We start from the raw sequence: 12,003 nt of genomic DNA, 5'->3' as shown, positions 1-12,003 counted from the left end.
TACATATACTATAGTGTGCTCCCTTCTGTTTCTTTTTAGTCAGCATATAACTTTTGTCTGAAGTCAAAGTATCTCTATTTTGACCAAAATTATAAAAAAAAAAGTATCAATATTTATAAGGCCAAAGGAATATCTTTAGATTCATTATGGAATGTAATTTCATATTAAGTATATTAGGTATTTTAGATGTTGATATTTTTTATACAAATTTGGTCAATGTTTTGTAAAGTTTGACTCGACACAAATCTTATATGCGGAGCAAAAAGGAACGGAGGGAGTATGACGCTACCTTTATAGTGCATAATATCATATATTAGTACCATAGATGATAATATTTATTGTCATGCATGATACATAATAGCATAACATTTATTATGATACGATATCTACCTACCCTCTCTCTATCTTCTTTAATTGTCTCCCACATCAACATATTTGCTAGTCCCGAGTACATGATACTAGCTAAGATACCACCACTATGGTCAGCCTTATCGTGTTTGCTCTCAGGTGGTGTGGGGTGACCAAGACGGAGAGAAAAATGAGAAAAAAATGATGTTAATTTGCTAATTAATACCATTACATGCAAACAACAGACCAGTGCATGTCGTGCTGGCTAGTCTCAAGTCACTAAAGACACACATCCCACATCTTCTATTGGATAATTCCTTTTTCGCGACAATAAATGTGAAATGAGGTGAGGAGTTAATGCTTCATGCCTAAGTGTTTTGGGATAATTTGGTTTCGTAATGTGCCTAACGCACAGTACGGGGGGATTGATATCATACAGGGAAGCGTGGACAAAGGGTTGGTTGAAAGAAAAGTGAAACATAAAACATTATATTCTTCTTAGATAGAAAATAGAGACATTAGAGAGGAAATTAAGTTAATTCATAGGAGAGAGGAAGCAGAGAGAGATAGACAGCGTAGTGGGGGAGAGAGATGTAGGTAGACTAGTGATTCAATGGTAAAAAAGTCAAAAATGTCGCTTGATGTAGAATTTGAAGGGCATATAGTGGATCAATCCCGTTGCAAAGGACGACCAATTACCTAGTCGACGCAAACACCGTAAAAGTCGAATCTAGTCATCATTATTACGATCAAACTAGTAAAAATAGAAATCTCAATGGACTCTCAACATTGGCAGCTACAAGTTCATCGTGCTACAGCCAATCACGGAGCTTCATGGGGCTAAAGGGCCATTGCCCCCCCCCCCAAGAAAACTCTTGAGTGCATCCCTAATTATTAGCCTTGATTATTCCGGATTTCTCAGAGTTCATACATAACTTATCTTCTTCGCCCCCTTAAATCCGATTACCCCCTCAACAATCTTCATCAAGGTCCGCCACTGGCTAGAGCCTCATAAGTCGAAGATTGGCCTCCTTGTGAATTTTCATCTGTCACACAACTGATCTGACCTGCCTTTGGATGGACCTTCGAGCTGTGTTGAGCCTTGCCTGATAAGCGCCTAGCTCATCCCCCTGCTGATTGCATGGCTCAAAAACAATATGACTTTCATATAATTGTTTTCATGCCCCCTAAAAACAACAATTCAACAACAATATGATATTTTTTTAACATAAGAACAATATGATGTTACATAGCCATGGTAACGTCATTAGTCCATAATGTCACATCCATAAGGACGCACATTTTCTGTGTTAACCTTCAGGGGTGTGGCAGCTAAAGTCCGCATTTCCTGTTCGACATGTCTCCACTATGTTAGGTGACGTGCCACATGTTGGTCCCAGACGTGCAGAAAGTTGAACTCCCGACTTGTTAAGTTCGAGAACATCAATCCAAAGTCAATCAAAAGTAGTTAACATATGCGGTTATTTTGCCATACCATGTGTCCATTAAAGTGACATCTAGGCATGCAGTATGGTGGGAAGAATCTTGGAGCATAAAGGGACCGACATGGACAACCAGCCCAATGACATCTAGAAAAAAATAGCATGACAAAACAATGATATCCACAAGGAATGAGCCTCAATAGAATTTACCTGCGAGCATTATGTTCCTGAGTCGGTTGACATCACCCAAATCCATGAATCGCGGAGGCAGCCTAGGCACAAAAATGTGCGATCTAGCAAGATGCACATCGGTCTGTCCATGTAGAATGATGTAATAGGGGGTTGGTATATGGTCAATAGAATTGGGGGTGGCATTTCACGCATTTCGAACCCCACATTCCTAAATAAGTATACTTTGTCGGTCTGCATGCTTTCGTTGAAATGATCTGTGTGCTGCTCAGAAGCAGTTGCCTCCATTTTGGTTCCCTTCGAAATAGCCAACATTGTTTGAGCAAGGATAGATGAATCAGTACTTTAGTTACCACGGTAATTTGGGTACTGGTGTTGTACATGTTTCTCTCATCTAGGTCGGCAAGGATGGCGCAGTAGATTACATCTCCACTTCTAGTTTTTGCTTGATTCAGCTGGAAAGAATTTTTGTCGTTGTCTCCCAAAATCTGTTGTATATGTGCACGGTTTCAACATTGTGGAATCTAACATCCCTACACTGGTTAAAGGAGAAACGGGAAAACATAATTATACATGCATCATCTAAACCATTTTTCCCGAGACATATGACATAAAATTTTTGATGCAGGAAATGGAACAAGTTGCCTGTTGATCGGAGGAGGCCACACGACAGGAGCCGAGATAGGTGGTGGTGCCATCACCCTCTTTGAGCCGGGCGACCGAGACTGTATCGGATCACCATTGCGTTAGCTTGGAGACATGTACATATTAGCTAGAAGGACAAAGGTGGGTCTCAAAAGTACTAAGGAAATGGGTGATCACCTTATATGCCATGGAGACACACGGGAAGCACCAACGATTGGAAATTTGTTTTGGCTCGTTTACTGGATGGAAGGATGAAATTACGGTGTGATTCATGGGAGGGGGGAAAGGGAAAGTAACGTCATGGTTGGGTGGAGAAGGGAAAGTAAATTATGGTGATTAAATATTGCCAAATCGGCTGGTGGTGGGACAATGATAAATCGATGGATTGGACTTTTTTTAGGCTTGGATGGAGGTGGGAATTTGGGTGTGAGTTTGAATGAAACAATGTGCAAGGCATCATCCTCTTGGCAGGAAAGGGAACCTTAGGTTCTTTTAGATAGTGGAGAAGAAGGTTTCTGATGACTTCAAAATTCATCCAGATTATTGGTATATCTTTTTCTTTGGAGAATGATCATAGGATCTCTAGCCTTTTTATGTAGTATTGTCATTTTAAAGTTATATTTAAAATTTGTAACAAGTTTCTCTCAACATTTTAAGGCGTGACTCATACGCGTCATAGGACTAGAGAGCTAACTAGTCCACCATACCCATCTTCCTCAACTAATAGTCTTCCTTTTACACTTGACCGTCCGCTCACCCTTCTTTGAATCTTTCGTGTGTTCTCCTACTGTGTTTTCATCTCTCTAACTTAAACACTGTCGTGTTGTCCACTCCCTCCTCTGTGCTTGAATTCTACTTGGTTTCTTAATCGGGGCGTTGGTTTCCTAATCAACCACCCATCTAATCCGTTAGGGTGTATGTTGTCCTGCTTCCGTATGTTAACACTTTTGGTGGCCATTGTCGCCAATCACTTATATACACCCCCCTTTGTCGCTTCTTCTCCACCGCTTTCTTCATGTACCTCTATTTTTTTCATCATAATGGTCCTCTCTTCTTCTTCTAGTTGCGTGCTCATTAGGTTAGTGGGGATGACCTATTTAGGTATTATAGATTATATATTTGTTCCATAAGACCTTTTGCCAAATGTTTGGTAGGTATTTCTTCAATAACTTTTGTCTTATGTTCTTCCTTTCCTCCCACTAAGCATGCAAAAAATTGACCTAGAAAACATGCAGTGCCTTAAAAAGGTGAATTTGCAAATGCAAAGCTTTTAAAAACTGAAATGTAAATGCAAACCTGATCCTCCACCACAAAAGAGATAAAATGGCACATTTTCCATTCCGGGCGCACCTTCAGCCCACATCTTAGGCCCGCCCGGACCACGGCCCGGGCCCAATCCGAGGTCACCCTGTGCCCATTCCAAACCTACTTTTGTCTAAAAAAAAATTTCCAAACCTACCGGCGCCGGGAAAGTGCAGACGGCGAACCACCCAGCCTGACCTCGCGATGCAGATCCTCCGTCGGAACCTTCTCGAAGCTTCCCGCCGCCTCTCCTCCCTCCTCCACTCTCCACCTCCCGCCACCCTCTCCGCCGCCCGGCGGGACCCGTCCACCGGCTCCCTCGCCACCACGCCGTGGGCCGCCACGCAGCGCCGCGGCGCGAAGATGCTCGGCTCCGACGTAATCCCCCTTCTGCCCCCTCGCTCTCGCGTCTGCTCGCTTGGCCCGTGGCCGCACAGGGTTTAGATAGGGTTCTGCTAAGCTCGTGCACTGTTATGGCTCCTGCTGCTCTGTTCAGTTCGTAGCGAATTTGTGGGAGAATTCGCTTGGCAGGCGGAGCAGTTCCTTGCTATTTTGTTCTGTGGTTCCATTGATATGTTCACTAGCGATCGAACAAATGTCATGGAAAGCCTTTTGCAATTATTTTGTGTTTGTTGTGGAATGCTCAAATTGTATGTTCTACTTTTGCATCCACAAAATCGTGGTGTGAATTCCCCGTGCGACCAACAGTCATATTGCAACTTGTGCAGAACGTGTAGCCAGTAGCATATTCCAACCTAGATTTAGCCGAGTTAATTAGTATTTGGTCTATCGGCTTGACATGGATGGTACATTTAGAAGTTGTTATTGAAGTTGTTTTCTACAGTTGTAGTTAGCAGGGAGGCTTCCAGCTTTCCAATGGTCCTAAAAATAACTGCAAAACTTCTGGTGTACATTTTTAATGACATCTTGATTATATCCTGGGTCTTAATTTTGCTAATGCCTTTTCACTTCTATTATTTTATTAATCTTTGTGAAAGCGCATAACGATGCTTGCATTGACTTGAGATATCCTCATATGTGTAGGTGAAACTTGGAAATGTGATACAGAGAAAAGGTGTGTGATTAGCTGATTACATCTTTAGTGTTTTGTTTTTTACTTCCAAGTATCGTGGATTACTACTTATCCATCTTTTGGGCCAACCTTAAATCAAGGCCGCATTTATCAGGTGCGTTTAACTGCTTTTCATGTCCTATGTCCCTCCATATTTCCTCAAGCTTTCTGGTTTATATTCACCTGTGTTTCTGGTCTACTAAGTAAGAGCAATCACTCTTATCATTTCTGAGTTGAATGTCTTCTGTTCAGGTGATAAAATCGCATCATTCACACCAAGGAAGAGGAGGAGCCACAATACAGGTCATTTATTTTGTTTGTTTCTTTCAATCTGTTGCACCACTTAACTCTGCATACTTCACATGATGGCAAGCTAATGTTGGTCTTGTTACTTGCCGGATTTTTCCTTGCATCTATATTATCAGACCCAATCACACAAAATGCTCTCATCTTAGACTACCTATTTTAGCAACAGCAACAGGACATGCCAACAACGAAAATATAACTTTGGAATAACTTGTAAATGAGTAATAACAAGGACAGTGAAATAAACAGCTAGGCACCAAGAAATACATATGAATAGTTTGATGCACTGTTGCCCCAATGGCATGCCTGCAGTTCCATGCAAGATGTCCCCTCAAATGACGAAAACTAAGTTCAGGTGGATGTTTTTTTATATGTGCTTGACTTAACTGGAGCTTAAATTTGTCATTTGTTTCATTACAATCTGAATTTTATTCTCAACTCTTGATTGCTGCAGGTGGAACTGAGGGATGTTGACACTGGTAACAAAATAGTTGAAAGATTTCGTACCGACGAGGCTCTTGAGAGTACGAACACTCCTTCCCCACACAAAAGGCATTCTAGGACTAAAGTTATAGGCTTCTATGTTTTAGTCTGGTTTCCTTTCTGTAGCTATTTGTACCCTGTCCTTGTTAAAACGTGCTCCTGTGCAATTTTTCATAGCCTTCTCTTCCCTTTTTCTGGTTACATCTTACGAAGCTAAGCAATAATTTCTTCTAGTGTGTTTTATTGCATTCAATCATACATGTGTCAATACTCGAGCAGTGTTAGCCGCACTGAAGGTACCAAACAAAGTTCAGATGATGACCATCTACAATAAACTCAAATAACGATAATGATTATAGAAGCTGGATGCGTTAACCAGCCTTTTAGGAGTATTACAATCAGCACCTCATATATCAATCACGACTATGAGCCTCTCCAATTAAATATAAATTATTATTGATATGTATCATTTATTTGCCAAGATTTGGGTGACATTTGACATTAGTTTTGCACATAAATGCATCATATATTAATATCAATAATAATTGAAGAAAAAAGAAGGTGGCGCCGTATGGAACTAGGTTTTGCCAGAAGGTGGCCAAATTAACCTGCTTTTGAGAAACTCCTGGCTACCCAACTTTCTTCCAGTAATATCTAGTCCAGTGGGAATTTCGTAAGGCACAGTCATGATAAGTTGATAACAGTAGTTTGGTTATTTGTATTTGGAAAGCGTACAGTCGTGTTCATAATGGAAATCTAATCATTATGTATTTTCTTTACACATTCAGGAGTTTTTGTTGAGGATAAGCCTTTCACATATCTGTATCAGGAAGGAGACAACGTGGCACTTATGGAGTATGCTTATTTCCCTGTTTTCTTGTCATTCCCTCATTAACATCCATGTAGTAATGACTTCATCTGGAACCCTTTTTTTTGTCAGGCCTAACACGTTTGAGCAACTCGAGGTTTCAAAGGAACTGTTTGGCAAAAACGCTGCATATCTGAAAGGTCCGAACAGTATTAATTGACAACCAGAAGAACACCAATTGCTATGAATACTAGATTATAAGAACGTGCTTGTGTTTTACCTTTTGAATAGTTAGATGACTTGTTTACTTTTGTGCCTGTAGCTCTCATATATGCAAGTTAGTGCTGCTGTAGACATAGTAGTTAGTTTTAAATGATCACAGTGGACAAAATTATCAATTCCGATGAATATAATGTGTGGGACACTTAAGTTTTACCTTACAAATAATTGTGATCTGTATATATGCCATGTATTAGCGGGCCCAAACATATCCGATACACGTGCATTTTTCTTAATTCGGTGGCAACAATAAAGACGTCAGCACCTAAGAGGCTCGCTCACTCCTGCACTGATAGTGTACATGACTCGCTCGATGTTGATATCTTCTGCTCATTGTCAAAATGGTTTTAAATGTATTTGATCTCATCGAAATAAATACAATGGTTAAAGTAAATTTTGATTGAGACCATTTAACTCAAATTTCCAATATCATATTTTTTCAGATGAGATGAAGGTAACTCTACAATTTTTTGATGGCCGAGCGTTGTCTGGCTCAGTGCCTCCTCGTGTGACTTGCACTGTTGTTGAAGCACAGCCTAATGCAAAAGGCCTAACTGCTACACCTCAGTGAGTTTCATATTACTTCCATCATCAAATTAATTCTTATTTCTGCAACATTTGTTTATTATGTATTGATGAGTTTTTGGGTTATTCATTGTTCCAATACCTTTTATGGGTTGAGTATTAGTAAGTCAACTCCAAGTGGATACACTGGGTACTTCTCATATTTTGTGGCTCAAAATAAGCACTCTTGTCAAATGATCGGCAATGAAGTTATGGTAATAGAGTAATATGTTTCATATTATTGGTGCATATATTGCTTGGAGTGAGTGATAGTGTTCTAACCATAATGTGATATTTTGTCTGGAGTGAACATACCTGATGGATAATTATATGCGCAGAGAAGAAACTTGAAAGTTAATTGTGTACTCCCTCCGTTCCTAATATAAGCCTTTTTAGAGATTCCGATATGGACTACATACGGAGCAAAATGAGTGAATCTACACTCTAAAATACGTCTATATACATCCATATGTAGTCCGTAATGAATCTCTAAAAAGGCTTATATTTGGAAACGGAGGGAGTAGTTATGAGTTACATGCAGCAGAACTATAACAACAGGTTAGCTAGTTTCATAACAAAAATCCCTGCAAAAGCAGTAAACAGTAGTTCATGAACTATGGAATTGTATCCATGCACATGCGCATTGCAGATTCCCCTTTGATCAGCTTCATCATCTCTTATCATCAATTGTTTGAGGCTTGGTGTTATGCGGTAACTAAACTTGTGTTTGTACTAAATGCAGATATAAGAGGGTCTTGCTGGATAATGGCCTTACAGTACTTGTAAGTTGATGGTACCATTTCATAGAGTATATTCACATAGACCTTTATGGAATGGTGTATGGAAAAGCCATCTTTTTTTATCCATTCATTGTTTTGCAATCTCCTAATTATCAATATTAAAATTAGAAACCAAGAAATTTGATATAGTCCTGCAGCTTGAAGTATTTCTCACTTGCATCAACTTTTTGCCAATCGTAGGCCCCGCCTTTTGTTGAAGTGGGTGAGAACATCATTGTTAGTACTGTGGATGATTCATATATGACTAGGTAAGTTGATGGAAATCTTAATTACCCAGAAAGCTGTATTATTCTGAACATGAATGGTGCGGGTCGTCTGTACTTTGGTAGCTAAGTTCTTGGTAAAAATTCACTGAAACTGTTTTCTATTTCAGGGCCTAAGGGTTGTGTCATATGGTGCTTTGTTCTCCGAAATTGGGCTTCGACTTGTACTCACCTTCTTAGATAAGTTTGCTAGGCCATAGACATAATTCTGAATCTGCCTCCTCAAAAAAGGCATCCAGTTTTACCAGGAATTCAGTAACAAACAACACATTTTTGTTCTTATAGATATGTTTTGGGGAAGCGATGTACACGCTGACATTAAGATGTGTTGCCCTTTTATAACTTGGTAGTTTTGTGAAGTGAAATAATACTGGGATGTGCTGTGCAAAACGCCAATCATATATGAATAAGAAGTTATATTGTTGTTCCTTGTATGGTTTTGTGGCAACAAGTTTCTCGATTTGCCTGGTAATAGCACCTGGTACTTGATACAAAATTCTTAATTTCCTTTTGTCACGCATTTAGCATTTATGCACTGGATTTGAATGGAAATCGGAAGCCGGTTTTGGTTTGAAAAGGAAAAACTAGTTGCTTTATATACAGCTACTATCGGTATCAAGTAAAGCAATGTGCTTCATGTACACTTTCTAAAGCTGCATCGATTCAGGAGCTACAAAACCCTAGCAACGGAAGGCGCAGGATTATGGCCTTCACTTGTAGGCATGGACGTAATCCTGGAAATAGAAATTCTTCTCGATGAAGCTCGCGAGCCAGCGGGATGCAGCGAAGCACAGCACGGCCAAGGACACGACGGCGGCTCTCTGCACGACCGACGTCACCAGCGTCCCCTTGGCGACGGCGAGGAACCCGACGACAGCCACCGACGCGACCTGAAGGGCAACCTCCAATGCCTTCATGGTCTTCAGCGCCGCGCTGCAGCTCCTGCACTGCGCGACGTGTGACCAGTACCTGTGGACGCCATCGCAAAATTCGTTCAGGTGGGGTTCACTGAATTCTCAGGTATTCAGGTTTGGCGTGGGCGTGGAGAAGAGTTAGAATGTTGCATTATCTGTACCTCTCCATGAGCTTGTCTTTGGTTGGAGTCTCTGGTAGCTGACCTATTGTTGGGGCGGCCCAGCCGACCTGGCTCTTGCAGTGCTTTCTGAACCAGTTCCTGAAGGCGATCACCATGTTGTCCGACGACGTCGGCACGTACACGGCTTTCTGCCAGTTTTCAACACCCGCCGCGGCAAAGTTGCGCTCCTAAATGAAGGAAGAACAGTGGGTTTACTTGCTGCTTGAGCTCCATATCCTGGACAAGGCTCTGAAATTCAGAATTACTGAGCTTGAGCTGAAGAATCATCACCTCGATATGGAGCAGGTAGATGTCTGAGTCCAGGATGGCGTTCTGGCCGATGTGGTAGTACCACCGCGGTATGACCTTGTCGAGCCAGACGCCGACGTTCCTCGGGAACGCCCAGATCACCCTGCTTTTCCCTGGAGACACCGGGACGCACATGAACACCAGCATGAACTGAGGCGGCTTCTTCTTCTTCTCCTGCCCAAAACCAAAGCATGAACTGTCAACTTCTGAACAACCCCTGTTTGTTCTCCTCTGAAGCGCTGCAAGTTCCGCTTGCACCGGCAGCAATGGAAAAATGTGTCTGCCCAATCAACCGATTCATACCTCTCCCTTTTCCTCTTTGGGGAGGGGCGAGCCGTAGAAGGTGCACGGCGCGACGTACCGGAAGTATCCGCTATTGTCCTGCTCCGACAGGAACCCGGCGATGTTCGCCTCCTCTATCTTCATCTTCACTGGCCCTCCGCCTTCGATGTCGAACTCAACTGTGAAGAGAAGAACAACTGAATCAACACTCCCATTCAGTGACAGTGTGAACTGAACTCGACAGCGCCGGTCATGTCAGGGCAGCTGGGCAGGGGCTTATCTTCCGGGATCTTCCTTCTTGCGAAGCTTGCCCATCAGCCCCTTGTGCGCGTAGGGGACGTGGGCAGGGTCCATGAGGTTCTCCACCAGCACATCGTAGCTGCAAACCAACGGAGCTGTGACTGTGAGACTGTGCAATGGAGGGAGGCAGCCGCCCGCATATATGGAGGTCGAGGTTGAGGATGTGTACCCGTAGGGGAGGTCCCTGACGCCGTAGACGGTGACGAAGGAGGGGTCGTCGATCTCCGGGATGAATGGCGGGCGCTTCCTCTGCAACACGTCCCGGTGCTCCTCGTCGGCCCTCGGGTAGAACCACAGGATGTTGTTCCGCACCACGCTCGGGTACGACGCCACGCACGCCTTGCTGTTCTTGTGCACCTGCGCCGCGCAATTCAGAGAAGAAAACATTTCGGTTTTGGTTTTGGTTTTGTGATCGAACGGAGGAGGAAGAAGGAGAATGGATGGATGGTTACAGACAGGTGGGCCGAGGGCGGGGGCCTGTGGGATGAACTGGCAGGCGCCGCGGCCGTCGAAGCACCAGCCGTGGTAGACGCACTGGAGGCGGCCCTTGTCGTCGATGCGGCCCTCGGAGAGCGGCGCCAGGCGGTGCGGGCAGGCGTCGTCGAACACGCGCCACTCGTCCACGGCGCGGTCGTACCAGGCCACCACGCGGAGGCCCAGCACCGTCTTGCCGTGCGGCGCGCCGGGGTCCAGGTCGCACACGGGGGCCAGCGGGTACCACTGGTCCAGCCAGTCGAACTGCCCCTCCTCCTTCTCCTTCTCCTCGCCACCAAACGGCGACGGCACCGAGGGCGCCTCTGCCGCCACGGCCGAGACCGGCGACGACAGCCGCGCGCGCTGCCGCCACCGTCGCGGGGCCGGTGCCGCCGCTCTGGCGCTGCTGGTGGCCGGGGCGGCGGCGCGGAGCGGGAGCGGGAGCGGGAGCGAAGGGCGCGCGCGGGGGACGAGGAGGGAGAGGGAATCCATGGCGCGTCGTCTGATCCCGCGGCGGCCGACGGCGGGGGAAGAACCTGTGGCTGTGGGGAGTGCGCGCGGGAGGGAGGGAATGAGGGATGCGCGCGCGCGCGATTGCGGCTGCGGTTCGCCGGTACGACTTATCGCCACGTCTCTACCGCCAAGTGCAGAACGCGTGGACTGCCAGCCATACCGCTAGTGTAGGTCCGAGGCAAAAGGAACAGTAAAATCTAAAACGGAAAAGCTTACCTTCAGCCGACCGATCACGTGTGCGTCCATCCACGGGCTCCGTTTCTGTTGGCTCCGCATCCGTCGGATCGTCTATTGATCAGACGGATGAGAGCGTCCCCGCTTGCGTCCCCGCTTCCGCGTCATGCGTGTCCATTTTCTGAAACAGAGCCCTTGTTACAGGACAAGCATTCATGCAACTGGCAGCTCCATTGACTTGTGTCCGCTTCTAGATTTGTGAGGGCGGCGGTGCAGGGCGTTGGGCGACCAGGGCATATCCAGTGCGGTGGCGACGGCGACAGGTTCAACGGTGGCCGGCATCGACTCTAGCAGGTATGGATCTGAGATCCCCTC

General features: G+C 44.7%; 2 protein-coding genes across 2 annotated transcripts; one reads left to right on the top strand and one right to left on the bottom strand.

The window, feature by feature from the left end:
• The first annotated feature begins 4,053 nt into the window (after nucleotides 1–4,053).
• LOC123105524 (elongation factor P) lies at nucleotides 4,054–8,929 on the top strand. The gene is made up of 11 exons (XM_044527606.1): nucleotides 4,054–4,304; nucleotides 4,971–5,001; nucleotides 5,100–5,113; nucleotides 5,251–5,301; nucleotides 5,759–5,828; nucleotides 6,576–6,642; nucleotides 6,728–6,795; nucleotides 7,318–7,441; nucleotides 8,181–8,220; nucleotides 8,419–8,486; nucleotides 8,612–8,929. Exons 1-11 carry the CDS (start codon nucleotides 4,131–4,133, stop codon nucleotides 8,616–8,618), a joined length of 714 nt encoding a protein of 237 aa, XP_044383541.1. The 5' UTR covers nucleotides 4,054–4,130; the 3' UTR covers nucleotides 8,619–8,929.
• A 135-nt stretch (nucleotides 8,930–9,064) lies between these two features.
• Nucleotides 9,065–11,537, bottom strand: LOC123105523 (protochlorophyllide-dependent translocon component 52, chloroplastic). The gene is made up of 7 exons (XM_044527604.1): nucleotides 10,924–11,537; nucleotides 10,637–10,824; nucleotides 10,448–10,546; nucleotides 10,189–10,348; nucleotides 9,868–10,059; nucleotides 9,577–9,764; nucleotides 9,065–9,470 (listed from the first exon to the last, which is right to left on the bottom strand). Exons 1-7 carry the CDS (start codon nucleotides 11,431–11,433, stop codon nucleotides 9,212–9,214), a joined length of 1,596 nt encoding a protein of 531 aa, XP_044383539.1. The 5' UTR covers nucleotides 11,434–11,537; the 3' UTR covers nucleotides 9,065–9,211.
• Nucleotides 11,538–12,003: the final 466 nt, after the last annotated feature.

This window comes from Triticum aestivum, chromosome 5A (genome assembly GCF_018294505.1).
Source record: "Triticum aestivum cultivar Chinese Spring chromosome 5A, IWGSC CS RefSeq v2.1, whole genome shotgun sequence".
Classification (NCBI taxonomy): domain Eukaryota; kingdom Viridiplantae; phylum Streptophyta; class Magnoliopsida; order Poales; family Poaceae; genus Triticum; species Triticum aestivum.
Note: the sequence above shows the minus strand (reverse complement) of the source record. Positions and strands in the feature narration are given on the sequence as shown.